This window comes from Archocentrus centrarchus, chromosome 6, assembly GCF_007364275.1.
Source record: "Archocentrus centrarchus isolate MPI-CPG fArcCen1 chromosome 6, fArcCen1, whole genome shotgun sequence".
NCBI classification, from domain to species: domain Eukaryota; kingdom Metazoa; phylum Chordata; class Actinopteri; order Cichliformes; family Cichlidae; genus Archocentrus; species Archocentrus centrarchus.
The window spans coordinates 21,666,523-21,693,689 of NC_044351.1; the positions used below are offsets into that span (position 1 = coordinate 21,666,523).

The following is a 27,167-nucleotide window of genomic DNA, read 5'->3' on the forward strand; positions in this document are numbered from 1 at the left end:
AGAAAAGAGTACCTGAGATTATGTGGCTTTCTGTATGCTTTCTGCACAGCCAGACACTGCACACAGTGCTAAAAATTTAACCTGCACAGTAAACACATTTTGATAATTGATACTATTAAAAAAATATAAAGGCCACAACATTTCAATAAATGTATTTAAGTATGGAAAAAATAAACGTAGAATTAAATGACAACTCTTTATGTACTATAAATATTCAGTGTTACATTAAACAACATTTATTAAAACACTTCAGTCAGTTTGCAGAGTCCATAGATCATGGCGATTCATCTGGAAATATTCTCATTTCAGACACAGGTATACAGTAACACAAGGCCGATGCAGAGATGACGCTGCATTGTGTGAGCTTACAAGTGAGTGTCCACTTGTTTAGTGAGTGGGGAGTTTGAGGGACTGCCATGAATGATCTTAGGGCACTTTTCTGGTGGTATGCAGTAGTTGTTGTGTAGGACCAGACCAGCGGGACACTGACAGCCTGGAACACAGGGCTTGAAGCAGTGGCTTTCTATCACTCCCAGAGGTACATCGACATTAAAGCAGGTTACAGGACAAGGGGGCCCGCACTCGTCAAACACGAAACCCCTCTCCACTGGGCAGCCCACAGCTGTGGAAGACAGGAGCAAAGAAAAAAAAAAATAGTGATACACTGTGACCACTATAGCCTCAAGGAGATAACATATTTTGACCTTTCAGCAGAAATTTTCAGGTTGCTGACAACAGTGAGGCCTCTGGCTGTTTATTTTTGCTTCAGATTGAATTGTGTTGCATTACTTCCTTATAACACTAAACTATTTAAAGTTAGGGTAGTTAAGCTGCCTCCATACAGGAAGCAATTTGCTTGTTGCACATGACTTTGAAGCTGACAGTTGGTCTCCAGCAGACATGCCAGTCTTAGGATGCCCAGGTAACAAGCACAGACCTCTGTTTGTGGAAGTCAGGTAGCCAATCAGATCAAAGAGGGCTATAACAAGTTGTTTCAGACCAACAAATCAGGATATTTTTTTAAACTGTCAGTCAAAGCTGCTTCAGTGGAGTCTTCGGATAAAAAATGTGGAGACTGAACTGAGCAACTTATTCAGTCAGAAACAACTGAGGTTAATTATGACAAATAATACATAATTTGATGAATTTCACTTGCTGATAGGTGCTGTTCAAAGTCACTCCTATTTCTGTTTAGTGCAGTATAATTTTGCTTTATTATTTGCGCAATGACAATAAAGGCATTCTATCCTAGAGTATATTTGCCACTCTCTGTGCTTCACTCACCGCACAGAGATGCACTCCTCCACTGCAGGATGACTCCTGCTGCTCTGCACTGACTGGCATAGGCTTCCAGTGTGTCACAAAGACAGTCATCCGTATTGGCACCACAAGCGCAGAGGTCATACACACAAGCTCCGTACCACTGTTCAGGAGGCACCACGTGATGACAGGGCTTAAAGACAGCAGACTTCAGGATTTTACAGCGAGTATTGGCCCCCTTCTTGGCCTGGAAGCCTGCATCCTTACAAGGGTCAACATCCTCACCAGGATGACAAGATGATTGGAAATTGCTACCATTTCTGACCTTAAATGACAGAAAGTTATTTAATTTGCACACAGTCAAAATTAGCAACAATTTATGTTTTTTTTTTTTTATTGAGCCTCTCTGTTCATGCTGTGCATTGATTTTACCCTCCAGCTGTTGCCAAAGTCAGACTCTGACAGGCTGATTTGTCCATTTGGCATCCGGAGGTCATCCTGGTAGTAGTTGTTGAAATTTCCACAAAGACCACAGGTATGGCCCTTGTAGGAACCTGGCACACTTACTTCCACGTGTGAACGAGGACTCCACAGCACCTAAGATGGACGAGTGGATGAACTGATGTGTTACAAAACTGGGAGTGACCAAAACTGCAACAAGGTAAAGAGACAAAAAAAAAAAAAAGCGAGAATACTATACCTTTAGACCAATGTTAGTGTTAAGTAAGATTGTGTTGGTTTGTTGTTCAATATAAATGTATGGTTCCCTGAGGAATGGCAAAGTCACAACCTCATCATTCACCTGGATAGCAGAAGATGGATGAGAGAATGCACAAAGCATAAAACTCCCTGTATAAAACCCTTTAAAGCCTATTTACATACAAACCTTCACAACCCAGTCCTGCAGTAACTGCACTGTGACATCACCTAAGAACACAGTGACCTCTTTAGTCCAAGACACTCCTTTACGTCCACGATCATCATTTGTAGCATAAATACTGTAAAAAAAAATGATTTGTTTGAACAAAAATAATTCTTCTTTTTATACAATCAATTCTTTTAGGAATTGCTTGGGAAACCTCACCTGAAGTCTCCACTCTCACAATCTTGTGCCAGGACATATGTGCATGTTCCCTGAAAATGCAGCATTCGGCCATCGAAGGTACGGTAATGAGGATCGCCAAAGGCAATGCAGGTAGCTGGACGAGGAAGGCAATGAGGACAACACAAACCTGGAACAACTGCGGGCATCTCATCCTGACAAATAAAACAACAACAACAACCAAAAAAAAAATACTGGCTGTGTGAGAATATAATGAACCTAAAAAATTAAAAAAATGTCTGCAGTGACAAAATTAGCTCTGAAACCAGCCAGTGCACAAACACAAATGAAAAATATCAGATTATTACTGATTCTCTGCAAACGATGGGGTTTGCAGATGAAATACCAAGAAAGTGTGTGTGTGTGTGTGTGTGTGTGTGTGTGTGTTTAAATGCTCACATTTGCACAGGTGAGGAGAGGGCATCGTTCACTGTGACAGTGTACATCTCCAGACACACACGTACAGCTGGTGCACTCGTCCACCTCCCAGTGTTCATTGGAGTGATACACTGTCCCCTGGTACAAACACGACACCTCTGAGTCTACAACGCATACACACACGAAAATTTAATCTTTGAAAAGAATACATCCATCTTAATATCTGTGGTGCTAAAACAAAGTCACACCCTTCCAATGTTGAAAACCCCAAAGAGAAAAGGTAGCAGTTTTTTGTTTTGTTATACCTTGACATTCATAGCAGCATTTCCCAGGAAGTTTCACTTGCTTTTGGCCTTCCAGGCAAATATCAGGTAAACACTCTTCAATGCTGCACTCAATGTGGCCCCACTGAGGATGCAACCAGAAATAGATTTCATAAGAAAATAATCCCAAAAGTTTAAAAAACAAAAACAAAAAACCCCAACACGGTCTAGTTTAGAGAATCTATTTTGTAATATAACATCTAAGGGCATCATGTTGGTGCAAATCCAGGGTTTGGCCTTTCTGTGCAGTGGTTTAATGTTCTCTACATGGGTTCTCTCTGAGTACTCTGCCTAACTCCCACAGTCCAAACACATACATGGAGTTACACCCATGACCTTGAATTGGATAACCAGAAGAAAATGTATATATGTATGTATGGATGTAACATCTTATTAATATTAGACCTTCAATTAGGTGTACTGTGTTTTCATTAGCTTAGTGATCAGAATCAAGTCCTCAGTATAATACTGCTTGAGAGCACTGGACCTTTCTTTTAGTGTCTTACATGAAGTACTTCATGACAGTTGTCTGGATTTCTGATGACTTACAATACAGGTACATGTCACACAGTCATCGTTGCTGTCTTTCCAGCTGGTCCCGTTCAGTACGTGCCTGTTCTGATCCTCGATTATACAATCTGCAAGGAACATAGAAAAGCCAGCATAGATAGAGATGTTTTAATACCAAGAATCAAAATTTTAAGATTGCTGCTATTCTATCACATTATAGGGTCAAATTTGACTGCTTATGACATGAGCTCTTACCTTTACACACAGGGCAGCATGAGTCTGGGGAGGTGAACTGTTCATTTAGTGGGCAGGTGAGTGGTGGGCAGACTTTGTGTAAGCAAGTCCATGTCAGGTCCTACACAGGAGATGAAGACAGTCGCACTGTGGTCAAAAAATACCAACAACTCAACTGAAATATCGTTATTCTAAGATTTTTTTTTTTTTTTTTTATTTCTTATCTACAATAGAATTCAAACATCACTCATTGGTCTTAAAAATATCACTGACATCTCTGTCGAGTGTCAGAAAAAAAATGTCATTGTCTTACCTTACACTGGCACGTAAAACAGGGGTCATCTGTTGCCAACACCTCGTTGCCAATCAGTGCAGTGGTACAGTTACTGAGAGGCTCTAAACATACACACAAATGTTACAGACCTCAGCAATACTATAGAGATAATATGTAGTCTAATTTATCTATTAATTGCTAATTTTTTATTACTGACGTGCACAGACAGGACAGCAAGAGTCTGGTCCAGAGAACAAGATGTTGCTCTTTGGACAGTCAACTAGACTGGGACACTGCTTTCGGTAACACTTCAAGTGCTGTTCTCCATCTGGCATCACCTGTGATACAGACAAAGTGGATTTTAACTACTACCAATTCTGCTATTACTATTTCTATTCTATTCACATGTTTTTAATCACACTGTGTGGACCCAAATAGAGGACGTGGGAGGCAGACTGAATAAAAGGTGAGCCATTCATTTAGGCTGCAGTGCAGACACACAGGAGAACAGAAAGGGAAACACACTGGGAACAATAACAGATGCTGCAACAGAGACTGAGGAGAAGATAGAATTTATACATAAAGGGTAACTGAGGAAGTGGGAACTGGAGAGAATGAGAAACAGCTGAACATAATCAAGTTAATCAACAAACAGGAAATAAAACCAAGACAAGGCACCAACGAGATGCTAACAGGAAATGACCCAGAAGATAACCAAACAGAGACAGAAAACCCCAGAAGAGAAACTCAAACTCAGAATTACTATTAACAAAGTATTCCACAAAAGAAGGCTCATATCTATCTATCTACATATACATATATATATATATATATATATATATATATATATATATATATATATATATATATATATATATATATATATATATATATATATATATATATATATATATATATCCTGTAATATTTAAGCCAAAAATATCTGATGAAATAATGAAATGAATGCAATGAAACTCTAATATTGTGACAGCCCTGTTTTACACATATTCAGTATAATCAGTAAGTTATATTAAACAAATAACCTAAACCAAAATTTCATAAGCACATTCAGGTATCTTTTTTACTTGGTTCATACCTCACATGTGCAGATCTGACAGGGATCATGGGCTGGATGGAAACTGTCCCCTGGGCCGTATACTCTGTCCTCAAATACACAGTCTACTCAAAAATAATGACACATTATTACAACACATATATTGTAATAATTTTATTTATCAAACTTATAGCTTATAGCTTTCACTACTGGGAGAGACTGTTGATAAACAGCACCTAAAGCAAATCTCATGTGAATTGCTTACCAGCACACACTGGGCAGCACTCCCCAGGCACCCTGATGAAGTTGACACATGGAGACAGACAGTGTACTTCAGAACAGGTGGTCACACCGTCCACGCACATACATGTCAGACATGGAGTGGAGTCTGCAAACCAGCTGCTGCCCTCTGCATGCTTCTCTCCCTCATAAACACAACCTGAGATGGAAAATTGAGTCACTGGCAAGCCAATTCTCTTATGCTTATAGATTTCATTGTTCTATTTACCTCTGCAACGAGGACAGCAGGCTCCTGGATCAGTCACCTGATGCATACAGGGGAGCTTAGGGCACTCAGGAATTGCACAATACACCTCACCTGCCTGCAAGAATATCACAGATCAGCACTTCTATACAATAAAGGTGGCAAATATGGAGAAGAATAAAACATAGATCTACAAAAATTTACAAAGCCAGACCTTGCAGGTGCAGGTGGAGCAGTGGTTTGAACTCAGGGTCCATGTCTGCCCATCGCTGAACTCCTGTCCATTCAGAATACACTCTGAGACACAAGACCAAGAGTAGAAGAGGAAGAAAACATTGAAGAAGTCAGTCAGAGTTGGTTGCGATGGTGTGTATATTGACTATTCTAGTACACAGAGGGATTACCAACCCAAAGATTAGGCCTGAGAAGATAAGCAGACCCTGAAACACTGACAAATGTGACATTAATACTGATGAGCAAGAGAACTGAAGGGAAAAACAATCAGTGAGTGAGGTATGGTTTAAAGGTAAATGTTAAACCGTGACAAAACATAGAAGATTAAGGGTGTAAAAGAAAAAACAATCAAGTTGTAGTGGAGGATATAATATCGGTTCTGTCAGAATTACCTTAGATAACATTATTCCAATTTTTTTCCACAGCTGCAGCAATTTAAATTTAGACATAATGTTGGATATTATGGGACCTCCCCATTATTCCACATTGAAAGCCTAAAGACAGGGACGTTAACACCAGGAGTCCTGACAGAACAGAGGAGGCATCAGTGACCGTAATCAAACTAATTAAGAGAGGAATAGCATTAATAGCACAAAATGGAAAATGTGGATGTGCAAAGGAGCTTGTGGGGTAACAGTAGCTGTATGCAGGGTGAAGCAGCTTAAGTAGCACATCCCATATGAGATTTGACCAGAAGAATGTGCAGAAGGGTATCAGCTGAGCCGTCACCTGATGTTGGCTGTAATTGAGATCTTCCAGGTTTTTAATAACACTGCAGGCAAAGTCATCGTTGGGATGAAGCCACACACATTGCAGCCTGCCAGGGAATGGTGCAAAGTGGTGGCATGTCCTGGATGCTGATCATGGTCTCTTTCTTTGCTGCCCAGTGGAAGGTCATATACGTGCAACTTCCTCTTTTCAGCTTGCTCTTCAGCCAGACGTAGGGTTTCTAAAGCTTTTTCTGCATTCTTGTACAACATTGTCTGGGACTTGTGGGATTCTGATGCCAGTGTCACTTCTCTGCAGATGGTGGACTCCACTGTCTGCATTGCTCTCATGTAGATGAGAGTATGTTCAATATTATGTGGTACCAAAGGTGATAAGAAAGGGGAGTCATGTGTTGAAGAGACCTCCTGTTGATCTCTGTTGCATGGTGGTTATACACAGAATTCCCTCTTGGGAATCCAAAAGGGCAAAAGTGCTATGGGCCCCACAGAAAATGCAGGTGGGGCTTTTTTTTTTAATGTTCAAACCAATAGAATTTGCACATAAGGTTGAAAGTATGCTTATATGCAAGTATGCTTGCTTCCCATTTCTATTAATGGTTAAATTTAGTTATTTTTGTTAATTTAACTGGTGGATCACATTTTTTATTTTTCATTTTGATTACTGTCCTACAGGTTATGCTGGGCGAACTGATGGATTTTCCATCCAGTTGCTTCATGAAGGTGCCACAGGCAGGGTTAGCTTAGATTATATCAGCAGTTTGTTACCTATTTATTTTACCTATTTATTTATTTTACACAATTGTTGTATTATCCATTAGACAACCAATAGACAACCATTAAATTCACTCACACATTTCATGTTGTAAGTACATGAAATGTGCAATCAAGCTTAGGCTGTTTTGCAGATCCCGGCAGAATCACAGTAATATGTTCTTTGGTTGTTCTTGTACAACTTTGAAAGACGAAAAAAGAAAACATTAAAGGACATTTTACAAAAGACAGACATGTTCTGACAAACAAAAGAAAGTATGAAATGATGTCACAACAAAGTAAAACATATATCGAAATGATCTCTAACATCTTTTCTTTTTGGCTGCTCCCTTTAGCGGCTGCTACAGCAGATCAACTGCCTTCATTTCATTCTATCCCTAGCATCTTCCTCTGTCACACTAACCCTCTGCACACCCTCCGTGCTACATCCATGAACCTTTTCTCTGGTCTCTCTCTTTTCCTTTTGCCTGGCAGCTCCATCTTCAGCATCCTTTGTCCCATATATTCACTATCCCGCATTTGCACATGTCCAAACCATCTCAGCCTTGCCTCTCTAACTTTATCTCCAAACTGCTCAACCTGAGGACTCTCTCCTTCACCTCTCTTGTGCACAGTCCATTGCTTTGGATGGTTGAACTTGTCCAACATCACTACCTCTGCTCCTTGTATTTTTACTGTTACACCTGCCTCCCTCTCATTCACACACATGTATTCTGTATTGCTTCTACTTTCGATCCTTTTCTCTCCAGAGCATACCTCCACCTCTCCAGGCTCTCTTCCACCTGCTCCCTACTCTCACTTCACATCCCAGTGTTGTCTGCAAACATCATAGACCACAGAGACTCCTGTCTGACCTCATCTGTTAACCTGTCCGTCACCAATGCAAACAAGGAGGGGCTCAGAGTCGATCCCTGATGTAATCCCACCCCCACCTTGAACTTATCTGTCACTCCTGCCTCACTCCTCACCCCTGTCATACATGTCCTGGACCACCCTCACATATTTCTCTGCAGACATCCTAATGCAGTATCACAGTTCCTCTCTTGGCACCCTATAATATGCTTTCTCTGGATCCACAATAACACAATGCAACTCCTTCTGAACTTCTCTGTACTTCCCCATCAGCACACTCAAAGCAAGCATCACATCTGCAGAGCTCTTTCTCAGCACGAAACCATACTGCTGCTCACTGATCATCACCTCTCTTCTTAAACTAGCTTCAACAGCTCTTTCTCATAGCTTCATCATATGGCTCCTCACCTTTCTTCATTCATTATCATTGAAATAATCTCTAAAAAATAAAAATTAAATATAAATACACAGTACCAGTCAGAAGTTTGGACACACTTTCCCATAGATATAAATGGGGGAACATGCCCAAACGTTTGACTGGACCTGTATAATGCTAGCGTATAATATTCAACAAGACTAGTAAGCTTATCCTTCAGTTTGCAGATTTCTTCATTAGATCTATCTGAAATCTAAAGGACTGGTCACTGGTCACTGGACATTCTCTCAGCCCAATTTCTCATCGGCTGTATTTACGCAGCTCTAAACTTAACTGCATTTGGGCTTTCTCTGTTGTTTTTTTTTTACATTTTTATTTCCCTTTAAAACTTTTAAAACTGGTCTATTTCTCAGAGATCATTTTCTTTATTCTTCCTTTTTCAAATTGCCAGCTAACTAAAATGTCAAACCCTTAAAATATTAAGTTAAATCCTAAGACTGCACAGTTCCACAGACCTTTGACAGCACAGCAACAGTAATTGGGTTTTCAAATGGATCCCTGATCTCTTAGTATAATTTGAATTTGTCAGTAGCTTGTGTGTCCTTGATATGGGAAAAGGGATCATGGGACCAAAGTGTTGAGAAATCACCCAAAGTCCTGTATTCCCAGAGTTTGCTGCTGTGGTGTTTTCTTTTTTGTTTGTTTGTTTTTATTGAGTATTTTAGTACCAATCCAGAGAAAGCTGAGCCAGCCCTGACCCACTGACAAAACATAACATTTACACAAGAGGATGGGAAGGGACAGCAATCAGCGGGTGGTGTATGGTTGACAGGTGTTAAACAGTGACAAAAGGTATAAGGTCAGGTGTCTGGAAGACAATAACTGTGTGAGTTTCAAGCATGTTCAAGGACTAAACAAAGACTTATGAAGGTAAAATAAAGTCGTGACAGGACTGAAAGGTCAAACACTCCAGGGGTAGGCAACTGCCTTCTTGTTAAGGGGAGTGTAACCAGGAACAACAAATCAGAGATTCAGAGTTTTGATAAGTGAGTCTGTCTTAATATTCTTCATCCAAAGTAAGCAGATTTCCAAATTAGTCGATAAAAGATGAAAATGTCTTTTGGGTCTGTAATTTTTGTGATCAGGTGCTTGGATTCAAACTGTATTTATACTCTTTGTACTTCTGGGAATTTCTGTTTAACAGCGTACAAATAAATGCTTGAAAATACTACAGATTACATACTAATGCAGGTTAACTGTTCAGTAAAGCCCTTGTTAGATATAAAAGGTGAATACATATGGAGCTCTGTCTTTCCTTATAATAAATTGTCAGCTGATGTGTTTATAATTTCAGGATGTACCTGAGCACGGTCCTGAGTGGGAAACATGTTGAGCACATGGTGTTTGTTGGCAGTCATTGGGCTCACATTCAACAGTGCCCCTGACACAGGTGCAGCGCTGGCAGTGGCTGGATGAGGGCCTGAAGATGTCACCATTGGAGTAAACAGTATCCCCATAGAGACAGGAGTCACAGGCGGGGCAGCAATCCCCAGGACGTGTCACTGGATGACTACAGGTGATGCTTGGACAAGACTCACGCTCACATACCACATCACCATTCTACACACACAATCACACACAAAAACACAAGTGCAAATTATTGCCCATTAAAAAGTCAGTTATAATCTGGTACAACTGGAGATGTAAAAAAAAAAGGAGTGGTAGGAAATAAAATAAATCATCCAAATTTTAATGACTGATGGGGCTAGGGTGGTGATAATAGTAACAATAATGATAATAATAGTAGTAATGATAGAAATAATTATTCTTGAGTAAGACATACTATTCAGGTTCTTTACAGCTGACTATAAAAAGTTTGTAGCTTGCTTCTTTCAAGCGCCCATAGTTTGTCTACAAGAGGTTTCTCCACTGGAACTATTTTTTTTTTTTTTTAGCAATTTGAAGGCACATGTATGCTTACCGGCCACTTCATTAGTTACACCTTGCTATTGCCAGGGTGGGTCCCTGTTTCCCTTCATTATTTGTGGCATAGATTCTCTGAGGAAAGATTCATCAGAGATTTTGCTCCATATTGTCACGATACAGTAGCATCACATAGTTGCTGCAAATTTGTCAGCCGCCCATTTATGATGTCAATCTCCTGTTCCACCACATCCCAAAGGTGCTCTATTAGATTGAGGTCTGTTGACAGTGGGGGTTATTTGAATACAGTGAACTCATTGCCACGCTCAAGAAACCAGTTTAAGATGATCTGAGCTTTGTTACATGGTGCGTTATCCTGCTGGAAGCAACCATCAGAAGATGGGTACACTGTGGCCATAAAGGGATGGATATTGGTCAGCAATGATGCTCAGGTAGGCTGCACTGTTTAAACAATGCTTAGTTGGCACTAAAGGGTTGAAAGTCTATAAAGAAAGTATCCCCCACTCCACTACACCAGCAGCAGCCTGAACTGTTATTACAAGGCAGGATATTGTTTATGCTCAATTTTGACCCTACCATCTGAATGTTGCAGCCGAAATCAAGACTCATTAGATCAGGCAATATTTTTCTAATCATCTATTATCCAATTTTGATGAACTTGTGTAAATTATTGCCTCAGTTTCCTGGTCTTGGCTGACAGAAGTGGCACCTGGGTGGTCTTCTGCTGCTGTAGCCCATCTACTTCAAGGTTAAATATGCTGTGCGTTCAGAGATGGTCTTTTGCATACATACGAGTGGATATTTGAGTTACCGTTGCCTTCTTATCAAAACCAGTCTGGCCATTCTCCTCTGATCTCTGATATCAACAAGGCATTTTTGCCAAAAGAACTGATGCTCACAGTTTTCTCTTTTTCTAACTCCTAGAGATGGTTGTGTGGGAAAATCCCATTAGATCAGCAGTTTCTGAAACACTCAGACCAGCCCCTGTCTGGCACCAACAACCATGACACTTTCAAAGCCACGTGAATCACCTTTCTTCCCCCATTTTGATGCTCGGTTTGAACTTGAACAGGTTGTTTTGACTATTTCTACATACCTAGATGTGCTGAATTGCTGCCGTGTGATTGGCTGATTAGATATTTGTGTTAACAAGCAGTTGAGCAAGTGTGCCTAACAAAGTGGCCTGCGAGTGTATATTGGTACAGATAGTATTCAAAGTTCAAAAAGTGGAATGTGGTGCAGGGATGACGTTGATGCATTTATACTTTTTGAAAGATTTTATTTTTTGGTTTGATTACAGGAGTTCACTGGAATCATTTGTAACTGGTGCATATCAAATTACAGTTGCCATCCACAAGCTACAAACTTTCAGAGCATACAGGATCCGAAATACCAGATCCTGGACTGGTTCGTTAATATAAACCTGTAATCTCTAAAGTTTCTGATTTATTTGCTATCTTGCTGTATTTTCCACATGCTCTTTCCCACAACTTTAACATTATTGATGTCCAATCTACAGTTGATACAGTTGATAATTATGCACGGCAGTACCTGACAGGAGCAGCGCTGACAGCTCTCTGTAGGGTGTGGAAACTGTTCTCCACTCAAACAGTCACGCCCATAGAAGTTGCATCCGTCACACACTTCACATGCACAGCTGTTGAGAGTTGGGTGTGGGCATGACACAATGGGGCACCTTCTCTGCTCACACACTACCTCACCTCTCTAAGGCACAAGAAACAGCAGCTGTGAGCGTGAACGGAATAAGTGGTTTAAATGATGTGCTTCTCTCACTCACTGAACATCTGCAGTCCTGGCACCTTTGTTGTTGTTCAGGGAGAATCTGTCCGTCAGCATAAGTCACACCTTCCAATTGACAACCTGCACACAAAGTGAAGCCTCACTTACCTACTTATTCCACTTAAGATGAGCTATGACATGTTGTTCGCTGGATACCATTACAGACGGGGCAGCCACAAGCATTTGCGACTGGATGAGCACAGAGGGTTTCAGGACACTGCTTCCTCCTGCATTGCACAGAACCTCTCTGTAAGAGAAATAACAATGACAATGGTGTCTAACGCAAGAAAGAATGTCTGTGTGGGTGTTTTGATGCTACCTCACAAACGCATTCAGAGCAAGGGTTTCCTGGGTCAGGGATGGACTGTCCATTGGGGATGACCACACCAATATAGGAACAGCCTGACAAATAAACACAGGTTTATTTTGTCATACTGTAATGATAGGAGTTTAGAACAAAAATCTGAGTGTGGGAAGAGTTAGCATTTAACCAAACATACGTTCACATTCTCCGCAGCATTGTCCGGGTGGTTTGTAAGGGTGGCTGCACTCTTCATTACAGGGTATCTTGGTGCAAGTGACATCCCCTCGGTAACACTGACACACAGCACAGGGGTCTCTGCCATCACTGAACTCAGACCCTTCAAGATATTCTCTACCATTGAACATGCAGCCTGCAAAAAACATGTACAGTTTGGTGCATTTAAAAACAGATATAAATGATTTCAACTGAGGCCAATGAGTGGGACAGTGTCTCAGTTACTCACCATCGCAGGACATGCAGCACTGTCTCTGGACTGGGTGGTTACAGTTGGAGGCTGGACAGCGTTTCCTGCGACATTGCACAGAGCCGTCACGGCAGACACACTCAACACATGGGTCTGATCTATCATCCCAGGTCTCCCCATTAGCTCGCTCCAGATTCTCATGTGAGCAGCCTGAGAGAGAAAGAGAGATACAGAGATCATTGAGACTAAATACACAGTGAATGACTGTATCAAATAGTAGCCGTTTGTCTTTATTTAAGAACATATCAGCTTGTACCTTCACAGGTCCGGCAGCAATCTTGTATGATGGGGTGAGAGCAGTGAGCGAAGGGGCAGCGCTTTCGCTTACAGTGAACTTTCCCGTTGGTGCAGATACATGATCGACAGCTGTGAGTCGGGTCGTCGAAACGCTCCATGTGTCTATAGGATCTTTGTTCATACGCACAGCCTGACAGAGGAGCTGAGGAACCACCAGAGAAATTACTTATAAAATGAACAATAACTCATAAAATCTTCCAATACTCAACTTCATAGACCATGGTGTAACTGATAATTTGCTATGCACAAACAACTAGTATTCCTCCTCCATTGCCACAGCAAATCATGTGCCTGTCACCGGGAGCTGTGTGGCAGGTGAGGTTGGACCCAGAAGGACTCATCGGGCACAACGTAACTTAAACATGGTTTATTAGAAGAGGGACAAGAAATAATAAACATAACTAAACTGGGCCTGGACGGGTGCTAGAACCAAACATAAAACTGTGGAGTGGGGGTGACACACAGCAAGGTACACACTGACGATGACACGACAAAGGACTAAGGGACAATATATACACAGGAGATAACGAGGGAACAGGCAACAGGTGGGGAGCACAGCTGTGGGAAATCGTAACAGGTGAGACCAGGAAGTAAAACTAAATAGAACATTAGATATGGACAAAGTAAAACAGAAAACAATGGAGTACTGAGACAGAGACGCAGATGTGACACAACACCAGGAATAAAACTAAATACAAAACACACAAGGCAAGGGATATGACACAGAGGAACAAACCTGGTACTGGAACACAGATGAGGGGAACAAAGGGAACCAGGAATGCAATAAAGGTAACTATAACTAATAACAGGACTCAGAAAACTAATAAATTAACAATCAAAAGCATAAAAACACAGTAGAATATCAATGAAAACAGATCCTAAGAGAACAAAACACAAAACGAAGGACCATGGCACTGTCTCCACTGCTCCCTATCTGTAGCATCCTCTTCTCTCACACCAATCTTCTACATGTCCTCCTTCACCACGTCCATGAATATCTATGGTCTTTCTCTTTTCCTCCTGCCTGGCATCTCCATCTTCAATACCCTTTGTCCAATATATCCACTATCTCTCCTCTGCCCATGGCCAAACCATTTCAAGTTTGCCCTCCCTATCTTCATTTCCAAACTACTCAACCCGAACTGTCCCTCTGAAATACTCATTTCTAATCTTGTCATATCTGGTCACTTCCAACAAAAAGGATGTCTCCACTCCTCCCAGAACTCCTTCCTCTGCTTAATTTCTAAAGTAAACCACCATCTGATGTTGCTTGGATACATTCTTCCATTGCAGTCTCTTATCTCTTTTACATTGCACCTTCTGATGTAGTCCACCTGTTTACACCTTCCGCCACTCTTATACATCAACCTATGTCCCTCCCTCTTCTTGAAGTATATGTTCACCACAGTTAATTTAATCCTTTTAGCAAAATCCACTACCATCTGTCCTTCCGCATTTCTCTCTTAACACCATACCTACTCTGCATCTCCTCACCATTTCTGTTCCCTTTACCTACATGGTACCTACATGAAGTTTGCTCCAATCATCGATCTCTTCCCCCTGAGAACACTTCTTACCTCTTCATCCAGCTTACTCCAGAATTTCCTTTGATTTTCCATTGATTGATTTCCAGCTTCAAATTCATGATCTTGTCTCGGACTCACTTTACGTCCACTGTTCACATACACTTTCTTCATGATTAACGCTCCTCCATTATTCTTCCAATCTGTACCATGGTAAAACAGTTTGAATCCACCTCCTCCTGGCCTTGCTTCCCTTCCAGCTGGTCTTTTGTACACACAATATACCTACGTTCTTTCTCTCCATCGTATCAGCCAGCCAGCTCTCTTTTACCAGTCATAGTCCCTACATTTAAACTCACCCCCAAACTGCTGCCTTTCCTTCTCTCTGCTGCCTCTGAACACACCTTCCCCTTCTCGCACAAACGACTATCACTGGATAACTTAAAATGCTTTTTAAAACCCTATTTTGTGGCAAAACCAGCAAATTTGACTGGTGATTCTCTCATTCACTTTTTATCATCCAGTGACCACTGAAATGAAAATGAATTTAGGTAATGTTTTAAATAAGCTGCCCAAAACACTTCCCAGAAACTGGCCTAGAAAGACTTTGTTCTGGAATGTTCTTACCAGGACACTGGGGACAGCAGTCTCTCTGTGTGACAAGAGCGTTGGAGCAGGTCAGTGTTGGACACCTCTTCTTCAGACATTGGACATTTCCATTCTATGACAAACACAGATAGAAATCAAATCCAGCTTCAAGAGGGCAGCAGGTAATCGAATTCGATTTCTTACTCATTATTCTTACAGTGCAGCTGCATGTCCGGCATAGGTCAGTAGGATGGGGAAATTCCTGTCCATTGGGATATTCATTCCCTGCATAGCTGCAGCCTGCAGCAGTATAATGAGCAATATTGTAATTGTGAGATTCTAATTTCTCTGAATTATTTGCTTTCTAATTGCAAATGTAATCATTCTCACCATTGCAGTTGTTCCGGCAGCATGTCCCAGGCAGAGGTGCATTACAGCGAGGCTCAGGACATTGTGCTTGATGGCAGTCAATCCTTCCACTCACACATGTGCACTCCTCACACGCACTCACAGGGTTGCGAAAAACTTCTCCATTGACAAACACACGGTTGTCATAGGAGCAGTCTGGCAGGAATGATAACCACACATTATACTCTCCTCACTCAGAACAGAATAAGATTACCTATGACATGAATCACAGTCTGGGTTTAGATACCTCGACATTTTGGGCAGCACTCTCCAGGTGGGGTGTATGAGTCTCTGCAGTTAAGTGGGGGGCAAGGTTGTGTCTCACACACAACAGTGCCACGCTGTGCAGAAGATGAAAGAAGATGTTAATGGGTACAAAAGATGAAAAGTGCTGTGCAGTATGAATGCAAGCACTCTTACCAGACAAGTGCAGGTGTAGCAGGGTTGGTCTGGGGTTGTAAACCTCTGGCCGTTGTCATAGATACGATTGTTATAATTGCAGCTATCACACACTGGACAACAGGATCCTGATGAAATGGAAGAGACAAAATACTCAGTTTACTAGTGCTTCTCAAAAAAATTGGGAAAAAGTTATTTTTTTAATAATTTAATCCAAAAAGATAAACTTCAATATATTATATATTCATTACATATGAAGTGAAATATTTAAATAATTTTCTAGTTCTAGTTTTAAATCTGATGATTATGGCTTACAGCTCATGAAAACCACAAATCCAGTATCTCAAATTATTAAGGCATAATCTTCAAAATGAAACAAAAACCTTGGAATGCTTAATATATGAAAGTTTACCTTTTTGAATGAAATTACCAAAAAAAAAAAACCCAGAAATTTTTCACAAAGAACTTTGTCTTATTTTTTGAGACACACTAGAACACTCATCTGAAACAAAGCTAATTCTCTCTCACGCTCAGACACACATGCACGCACACGCACACCCATACCCATACACATATACATACACACAGTTTTACCAGTAATCCTGGTGGGATGCTGACAGTTAGTGGGGGGACACTGTGTGCGTGTACATAAGGCCTCTCCATTCACACAGGTGCAGCTGGAACACGGACCCTCAGGCTGCCAGTTGGAGCCCGCTTCATATTCGATTCCCTCCAATACGCATGCTACAATGAGAAGAGAAAGTTTTTATACAGGACACTCACTAATGAGTTGCACCTGCACTGTAAATGTGTGTGAGTCAGAAATTACTTTTGCAGACTGGACAACAACGGTTTGGGTCTCTAACAGGGTTGGAGCAGTGGACAGGAGGGCACTTTTCTTCATTGCAAAGTACATTCCCACCCTAAACAGAGATGCAGCAAAAGAACTGTCAAAGATATTGAGCAAGAAAAGTGTAGACTGAAACTGTGCTATAATCCAGAAGAGAGAAAAATGTGAAACAAATGTAGAATTATGCTTCCTTTTATGAGAAAAGCCATTAAACACACCTTGCCTGATTATTCTTTTGGACTAGATACTGTACAATCCTTTTTTTGCTGTATAGTGCGCAAACTTGCCTTACACCTGCACTGCAGGCAGGGTCCACTTCCAGGAGGGGTGAACGATGTCCCATCAGTATACACCCTTCGTTCATACTCACAGTCTGGGGAACAAACACAAAAGATTGATTGAATGTTTCTGTAAAAACTGAAATGTATGAGGAAACCGGATACATATTTATCAGACTCACCACTGCATGTGGGGCAACATTGTCCTCTGTGCTTAGCTGGATGGCTACAGTGTGGTGTAGGACATGATGCAGCCATGTGTTCACATGACACTTCACCTGCCTAAAAGACAGAAACAGGAAGAAATTGAATGTGTATCTCTAATTTTATTTTCAGGAATTAAAACACAGCCTACTTGTCACAAACATCATGGCTACTCTGAAATGTAAAGAGATTTTGACAAGTTTCAGTCACATGAACCAAAAAACTTTGCCAGAATAAACTCACAGAGCAGTGGCATTGGAGGCAGGGGTGTCTCCTGGATGTGAACGTCTCTCCATTCTCATATATTTTGGACTCAAATTGACATTGCTCACATCTACAGGTTTACAAAAACATTAATTAAACATATTTAAAATCAAAAGAAACAAAATGTGCAATAGTACAGGCTTAAAAGTGATATTGATGTATTAGGCAGGTTTGTTACCGTGGACAACACTCTCCAGCATGATGCACTGGGTTGCGACAAGATAACGCAGGACAGCGAACAGGTGAACATACCATATTTCCATCCTTTGAGAGAAAGAACACAGATGAAGTTATCCTTTATTGATTAATACATATTCAAACAACAAAACCCCCAAAACAAAACAGGTGGGCACAACAAACTGTGCCCCTGGCAGACATTTTAGCTAATTTGAAAGTTGTTCATCTCACAAACATGTCACTCTCCACACATTCAATTACTGAGATAACACATAGGTCCTATTGTCCATACCCACAATTTTCCATAGGTTTAAAAAGTTGAACTAAAATAACTTTGTTATTTTTTGTGTTTATGAAAGTAAAGTTTCTCATGTTAAAATTAAGTATCCTGCAAATCCAGAATTTTGATTGGATCAGTTTCAATTTAAATCAAATTTAAGCATAAACAGATGCTTGTAATGACTGAACAAAAATACTGTCAGCTACCAGCGCTGCCCTCAGCCTCCTGGCAGTAGAAATTTTAGGTGGTCCAAATCCCCTTGAACACATAATTAGCAGGTCTCAGTAGACTTTACTTTTTTTGACATTTCACTTAACCTCTTAATTGGAGGGGAAGGCGAAATGTCAAAGACGTAACTTAAAGGGCCAAATTGTATGTTATTTTTGACATCAATTCGCAGACCGGAAGTGCACGGGGCCGGGAGCGGCCCGCAGGCTGCAAGTTTGGACACCCCTGCTATAGACATACCACACATCTACACTCTTGACAGGGGTCTCCAACAGGGATCACAGCTCCATTAGGGAAGTCATGCCCATTCACACCACAGCCTACAAGACACTGTCTCTACTGTCTAACACACATGCACATGCTGTTAACCAAAGCAATGAAACCCACCATTGCAGACTGGACAGCAGCAATTGGGAGGAGGAGCAGCAGGATTTTTGCAGGCAGTGTTACACTGCTCCCTCTCACAGTGAACTTGACCCTCCTGATAGAGAACAGAATTATTAGAGATGAGAGACTAGATGAGAGCATAAGCAAATAGTTGGTTTCACACTCACCGAACAGGAGCAGATATCACAAGGATTCTCCACTGACCTCCATGAGTCTCCATGATTATAACTTTCACCAGAATGGGTGCAACCTACAAACACATACCTCAGATTATTTCAGTATTCCTGTTTTGTAGGTATGAAGTCATTAAAATTTCAGTGAAGAAAGAAAATCAACTCTATCTGTACAATAAACATGTTTCCACTCCAGTTTAACAGTTTTTAGCCACCATAACCCTTTCTGCAAGAAAGGTGTTTTGTGTATAACTAGTTTATGACAACCTAAAACCAACAAGAGGGCACATTAACTATATTTTCTTTCCAGATTTGTCAAGTTGTGTCAATTTTTGTGACATTCACAAATGAAAGTGTGATTACATGTGATGAAACCAGCATGAACTGTTTCTTAAAGAGATAATAATAATAATAATAATAATAATAATAATAATAATTAGGGTTACGTATTTTGTACAATGGTGATCTAATAAATAGCATGGATGTGTTGAAGCAGGACATGCAGAGGGTTGGTGTGAAAAAAGAGGATGCAAGGAATAGGGTGAGACTGGAGGAAGATGATCCACTGTGGCGAAGAACAAGTGATATAACGAATAGTCCAGACAGCGTTACCGGTGTGCATAAAATGAATTTGTATTTAAGTGACCGAATAAGGACTGCTGAATGTTTTTTTTAGTTTCTGGCAAATGCATTTTTCAGTAGACTTTTTTTCTCTTTCCTTACTTGTGGTTTGCTGTTCACAGCCTTCAGGTACATTCTCTTCTGAACAGGTAAGACACTCCCTGTTACCCCCCTATTCAAATGAAAAGAAACAAAAATGAGAGAAACGGTGAACAGAAAACAGGAACAGAGGACTTCTTTAAGCTAATTAGGTATTACTGATTGTCATTTATTGTGGCTGAAAATAAATGACTGTGGTTGAAAATCAAATACTCACCTCACATGAACGTCTTTGACAGTCAGGTACATTCTCCTCTTTGCAGTTCTGAATAGGGCACGCCTGGGGAGGGCATTCCTGGGGAGGACGTGGCTGTGGAGGACACGGCTGTTGAGGACGCGGCTGGGGAGGACACGGTTGTTGAGGGCACTCCCTGTTGACCTCCTTTTCAAATGAAAAAACAAAAAAAAACATGAGTGAAACAGTGAACAGGAAGCAGGACCAAAGGATTCTTTAAACTCATTAAGTATTACTGATTGTTGTTTATTGTGGCTGAAAATCAAATACTCACAACACATGTATGTCTTTCACAGTCCTCTTTGCAGACTTGAGTAGGGCAAGGCTGGGACGGGCACGGCTGGGGAGGACACGGCTGGGACGGGCACGACTGGGACGGGCATTCCTGGGAAGGGCACGGCTGGGAAGGGCATTCATGGGAAGGGCACGGCTGGGAAGGGCATGGCTGGGACGGGCGTTCCTGGGAAGGGCACGGCTGGGACGGGCAATCATGGGAAGGGCACGGCTGGGAAGGGCATGGCTGGGACGGGCATTCCTGGGACGGGCACGGCTGGGGAGGACACGGCTGGGAAGGGCACGGCTGGGACGGGCGTTCCTGGGAAGGGCACGGCTGGGACGGGCATTCATGGGAAGGGCACGGCTGGGAAGGGCATGGCTGGGACGGCCATTCCTGGGACGGGCACGGCTGGGACGGGCACGGCTGGGAAGAGCACCCCGTGTTAACCCCATATTCAAATGAAGAGAAACAAAATGAGAAAACGAGTTAACAGAAAAACAGGAGATGGCTTTAAGCCAATTAAATATTATTGATTGTCATTTATTGTGGTTAAACAGAACATCCAATACTCACATTGCATGAACTTGCCTGAGAGAAGCAATCTTCCACTAAATTGGGCGCATTGTGAACAGGATAATCTGACTGAGTCCCTGGAATTGAAACAAAATCTTTAGCACGTACATTTTTTTTCTGCTTCTGCAAGTGTATGTTAGACTTTGGGGCAGGTGTGTCTGTTTTCTTTCAGTTTGTCTCTTGCTCTTTACTCGAAGGTGGAGAGATGGGGGGATTACCTGTGCCCTCTCCCAGTGAGAGAGCTGCCCTCTCCCAGGCTTGCGCTCTCGCATCTGGAAACTCACCTGCCTGCCCACTCTCCACTGAGCAAGCTTCTTTATTTCCGAGCCCCAGCCTGCCCCACCTTAGACCCAAACACACACACAGCTCAAGACTTAAAGCTTGAATTTGCTGAACACTTGCATCCTTCACCTCATTGCCGGCCTATGTTAACTACCTCACTTCATCTTTGCAGATCCTACCTGAACACTTCTATTGAAGTTAGCTGTCGCCCCAACAGTCACCTATTAGTTACTCATCCACTTCTTGTTTTTAAATAAACCTTTAAAATTTTTCAGCAGTTGTCTGAGTCTGCTCTTTGGGTCCAGTCTCTGGAAAACCATGACAGTGTATTTGCGCATCCTACATACTGGAGTGTATAATGTAGATAAGAAAATATAAATTAGGACATTTTTCTGGTATCACTCTTTGCTCTCTCTAGTGCCACAGGTTTTCTTTACCTTTTCTCACAGAGTCACTGAGGAACATCTGCAATCTTTCCAGTAATGATAGAACAGCATGGCATGCACACACATGCACACACAGACACATACACACATTTTATGGACTGTAACCATAACCAGGAGTGTCTTCAGACTTCCAGACATTAAGTCGTACAAGTCTATTAACACTGTAGGAGATTTACTGTGGGAGAAACAGAGCAAAGAAATCTGGACAGGATGTTAGTTTTCTGGGATTCCTCACCAAACAGATCAAATCATGGCCCTAATAACTTCCTCCATTATGTCTGCTCTGTTTAAAAGATTACGTCAGTATTTACAATCCACATTGAATATCATTTTTCTGACCTTGGACATTTCAGCTTTTAATCATTTTAATGACTCCAAAAGATTAAAACAATATGTTTTTGTGCAAGATAGGGCACTAATCACAGAGTAAGCAAGAGACTAGTGAGGCTACCTACTGTGCCAAAAGGTATTTCCTTTAGCAAGGGAAGCATGCATTTGATCAAAGTGTGAGGCAACATGAGTCCACTAGTGTGTGTCAGCTCAAGTGCCATTGCAGTCCTCTGGCTTCTGCAGAAGTGGCCTAAGTAAAAATGAATGAAGTGGCAGAAACAAGTGGCAAAGGAAAGTCAGTAGGGAGTAAGATGGGGGACAGTGGGCTGAATGTTGCATGATTCATGGGAAAATAAAGCAGAGTCCAACATCAGCAACAACCCCACACATTTGTTTCAAATGACAAGTGGTTTTGCATAACTAGAACATTTACACCTTAATTTCAGTGCAACAACACATCATTGGCAAATTATCCAGTTGCTTATATGTTTATGATTAGAGGCTGAAACATCTGAACCTTTGCACACGGGTGTATATTCTATTTTGTATAATGAGCTGAGCGTGTTATTTCCCTTTGCTCACAAAGGAGATGTTGTCTTGATTGTAAATGTAATGCAGTGTGATGGTGGGAAGACCCTGCCTTGGTATGCTGATGCAGCATGGTCCTAACAAGCACCAGTCCCTACAGGCAGTAAAAGAGGGGAAATTACTGGTGTTTCCCGTGCAGAAAAGGAAGTCTTCCTAGAGATCAGAAGTAGGATTTAAAGCTTAGTGGCAATGAAATACAACATACTCCTTAACAGTTGTTCTCTGGAGACATGAAATTCCTACAAGTGTGGAGATGGGAGACATCTTAATCTCAAATACTAGTTTTAAACCCCACTGACACGCCCATAGCCAGAAATCATAAATGCAAAGCAAAGCACTGCTTTTGGGCTCACTCAGTGCAGCAGACAAAGAAATATTCTACAGATAATCTAATCAATCAACCAATGAACTAAGAAAAAACTACAGCTTATAGGTGGGCAATTATTATAGGTGGGTTATTATTTGCAGCTATTCAGCTCAGAGGAGGGTTTTTAGCTACAGGCATAAAATGTAAGTAGCCTTACCTGAGAAAGGGTGAGAAAATCCACTGACAAGCATTTATAAGACTGAAATTAATTTTTGGTAATTTATTTCATAAAAATCCCCCAAAATATCTAACTGTACTTTTACAATCACCTTTTTAGCAGCACTGAGTCTTCTGTAACTAACAAAGCAAAAGCAGATGACAATGACAAGAAAATACTTCATATATTATAAGAAACTAACGGCAAATTATAGTAACACAAAACTCAACAGAAGGTGATTTCTAAGCATATCACTAATCATTTGTATTTGTGACCAACCTCAAGAAGTTCCTGAGCTCTGCCATGTAACTAAACACAAAGAAATAGCCAAAAGTGAAACAATATAACAACCAGAGTAGATGCAGCTGGGAAAGCACACGAGGACAAACATCACAGCATACAGACACCCCAGCAGCTCTTTGCAGCTCTGCTTTAACAAGCATTTAGAGCAACAGTGAAGTATCAGATAAACGTAAGCAAAAAGGAAAAGTTCAGGAATTCCTGAAGTCATCCTCTAGGAATCATGAATTTCATGCTAATCTATTCACCAACATCTCTTATAACAGTGTCACTAATACTGCCAAAAGGCCCTGAATACATTTTCACAACACAGAGGTTGGACAGCAGTGCGCTTCATAAGCATTATATGAAGCTACTCTAGTTGACTTCAGTGTGGTTCAAATATACCTATCTATGTTTGTGACACCCTGATCCCCTGGGGCAACAGAAACTGTGAAAGCCAGCAGGGTCAGAGGTCAAGACAAAACATGTGCTTCCATTTTGACCGAGGTTAGGCAGAGGCATGTGTGTTAATGTTGCTGACAGTAGATATGCAGATAAAGATAGATTTGTATGATTCTTTCATAAGTGCAACCAGTTTAAAGTTTGAAAGAAATAAAAACAAACACTGATAATGATAGCTCTCACAAACAGACAAAAGCTGAGTCACCTTGGCATTGTTCCTTCAGACATAACTCCAGGAAGCTCACACGATTCTGTAGTTCTTCATTCTGTTATAAAATAAAGAAAAGAATCCCAGCATGTCCTGTAATGTTTCACCATGTTATTTTCCATGAGAACTCACACACTAAGCACAATCGCTACCTTATTGTTGACTCTGTCCAGCATATGCGTCAGCTCCGTCATCCTCCTCTCTAGCTTCCTCAGTCTGTCATCTCTCTCTACCTGAGAAGCAGATGTTACACCTTGAGGAGATCCTCTAGGCTCCACTACCGCAGCTCTCTGCATCTGATCACTCTGGATGTCCGGAGGATGATGGCTGGTTTGCTCCTGTGATCTGTGTTTTGCTTGATGTTTACTGTGAGGGTGACTAGATTCAGTCCAGGAATCTGGGTTGTGTGTGTCTGAAGGAGCCGCCTCATCTAAAAGAAAAAAAGTTCTCACCACATGGCAACCCCCACAGCATGTCATCAAAAGTACAGGACCACTTACACATTAAGCATGCAAGAGCTGCTCAGTCCTGCAAACACATGCCATGAAGCAGCTGGCCCATAGTGTTTGTGCTATTGTTAATGCCAGAGGAGGTTTGCTACTATGCAATTATTGAGTCAGCAAGGCACTGGTGACTTTTACACTAGCCTCAGCATTTTGCAACCCTGTCTCAGTAACTTTATGTGGTCTGCAACTTCATGGATGAGTTGCTGTGGTTCCCAAATGCTTCCACTTTAAAATAATACCACTTTAAGTTGATTGTGAAAGCTCTAGGAAGGAAGAAGTTTGGCAAACTGACTTGTTGCAGTGTTGGCATCCTGTTACAGACCATGCTCAAACTCAGTGAACTCTTAAAAACGACCTATTCTTCCACAAATGTTTGCAAAGGCAGACAGTATTGCTGTGTGTTTGATTTTATACACCTGTGGTAATGGGACAGAAAACACCTGAATTCAAAGACTGACAGGTGTGACCCAATCCTTTTTGTTCCTATAGCATATATGTACCAGCGACATGTAGAGGCAACATATCAGTCATATATGCAATATGCATACAGCAGGTGTGAATGTGAGTGTGAATGGCTGTTTGTTTCTATGTGTTATCTCTGTGATAGACTGGCAACCTGTTCAGGGTGTGCCCAACCTTTCTTTTAATGAAAGCGGTGAGAAGCTCCAGCCTCCTTCATGAGTCTGATGAGCTGATTGAATCTTCTCTTACCTGTAAGATTGTTGCAGATCCACGGACGCCTTGGATATGCTTTCAGTGAAAGTTCAGCTGTTTTCAGATATCCCTGAATAAAAAAAAAAATCAATCAGTGCAGAAAATATACAATGTAGTTTTGTTATGCAGAATAATGGAAGACATTTTGGGTATACTATATTTAACTTTCAACAGCAGTTAAGTGGTTGTATTTTTTGTGTTCTCTCTGATGTGTTATTCAATATGTATTTATGCACATAGTACATCTAAGTGACTTTATTTCCTGATAGTGTGTTCAGCAAGAAACCTGTAATTACAAAGTATATAGGATGATATCTAATGTTGCCCAAAATAATAACATAGTACTATAAATCAAGATGTTTAAATTACATCTTTTTGTTCTCTCTCTGTGTGTGAGCATGCACATATATGCAGTTTGCACAGGAAACTCACGCTAAATTTACTGTTTCTCTTTCCTAATGTGCTGCCAAGAGTGATGAGAACATCTTGAGGAAGCTCCAGGTTGATCTTGTTCTCACTTTCTATCGGTAAAACTGCAGCTTCTTGGCAGTCCACAAAAAATGCCAGTCTGTCAGGCTCCAGGCTCACAGCCAGCCATACCCATGATTCACTGGAGAAAGGGTTTGTCCCTGGAAAATGAAAGCTGGCAAAACTGTGTGGTCTTCCTTCAGCCTGGTAGTCCAAACGCAGGGTGTTATCGAGGGTGGAGGAGATGATCTGGAGAATAGGCAAAGATGCAGACGCAGAGGAAAGAGAAAAAACAGTGCCAGTGGATCGAGGTGCCTGGCGTGCCACTACATGAACACCCATGCTACCCTGAAGGTTGGAGTACAGGAAGTGAGAATATTCAGCAGGGAGCGTCAGGTGGGGTGCTCTGGGACGTAGTTTATATATCATGCTGCTGGTCATAGTTTTTCGGTGAGGGATGTTTAGGGCTTCCACAAGGTCAATCACTAGGAAAGAGATAAGAGACATACTGTGACATACACATCCATACAGCATGAGGATGGCAGGAGGATGACACTGTGGTTTCTGGATTGCGATGACTGTGAGGCTTTGTGAGAGAGATAATTACAATGAAATCATTCACCTGCTGATCACACACTGCTGCCTCACTGACATTAACCCAAGATGATACAGTCAGTCTGATCTGTCTCAAGTTACGACACTATTTAAATCTGGAGATAGCTCTTCAGAGCTAAAATCAGAAACTGCAAATTACAATAACAGCTTGTTTTGGTTCATAGATCTATTTATATAGTGTCTAATTATTGTGAAGTAGATGTACACGTATGCAAGGTGAACTGCACTGCTGGTGGCATTTCCAAATTTTGGTAGGAAATATTGAACTTTTTCCTACAATTACAACCACAGTTTCTTTGAAAATTAATACTCTTAATATAAACATAAGCGAGAAAGGATAAAAAAAAAAAGCAATAAAATGCTGCTTCTTCATTAAAAATCAGTAATTCATAATGTAATTAAAAACTGTAATATATAGCATTAATTAAATGGTGACTTTACTATTTTGACTTTTAATTCTTTTGGACAGCTTTACTTTAAATTGCTCTTAGGGACTTAAACAGTGTAGCAGACTATTGGCCAAAGTAAAATACCCTTTATGTACGATTCCTGGAGATTAATTCCGCAGATTAATTTACACATATGACTTAAAATGATCATTTAAGAAAGTTCAACCAAAACAGCAAACTAACCAATCCGTGACCCCTGTGACCCTTCGTTATCTTACCATTCTCATGATTTGCACTAGATTGTCCGTCCGCGAAGAACGCAGAGACGCAGAGCAAATGTATCTGCAGCAGCACAACCGCTCTCAGTTTTCTCTCCATTC

The 27,167-nt window shown here is 41.2% G+C and overlaps 1 protein-coding gene across 1 annotated transcript; it reads right to left on the reverse strand.

Annotated features, from left to right (window-relative positions):
• On the reverse strand, positions 1–27,167 carry LOC115781196 (kielin/chordin-like protein). The gene is made up of 47 exons (XM_030730706.1): positions 27,066–27,167; positions 25,748–26,268; positions 25,313–25,385; positions 24,248–24,525; positions 24,093–24,153; positions 20,974–21,050; positions 20,398–20,823; positions 20,106–20,270; positions 19,892–19,961; positions 19,163–19,245; positions 18,996–19,089; positions 18,849–18,928; positions 18,102–18,187; positions 17,903–17,993; positions 17,638–17,737; positions 17,465–17,550; positions 17,157–17,250; positions 16,922–17,071; positions 16,349–16,455; positions 16,176–16,269; positions 15,911–16,084; positions 15,738–15,820; positions 15,560–15,653; positions 13,369–13,551; positions 13,092–13,262; positions 12,825–12,998; positions 12,644–12,726; positions 12,481–12,571; positions 12,323–12,405; positions 12,076–12,249; positions 9,942–10,200; positions 5,834–5,916; positions 5,644–5,737; positions 5,401–5,574; positions 5,178–5,260; positions 4,299–4,419; positions 4,121–4,203; positions 3,829–3,928; positions 3,613–3,701; positions 3,046–3,148; positions 2,762–2,904; positions 2,345–2,517; positions 2,147–2,258; positions 1,961–2,062; positions 1,693–1,857; positions 1,285–1,585; positions 1–622 (listed from the first exon to the last, which is right to left on the reverse strand). Exons 1-47 carry the CDS (start codon positions 27,163–27,165, stop codon positions 366–368), a joined length of 6,588 nt encoding a protein of 2,195 aa, XP_030586566.1. The 5' UTR covers positions 27,166–27,167; the 3' UTR covers positions 1–365.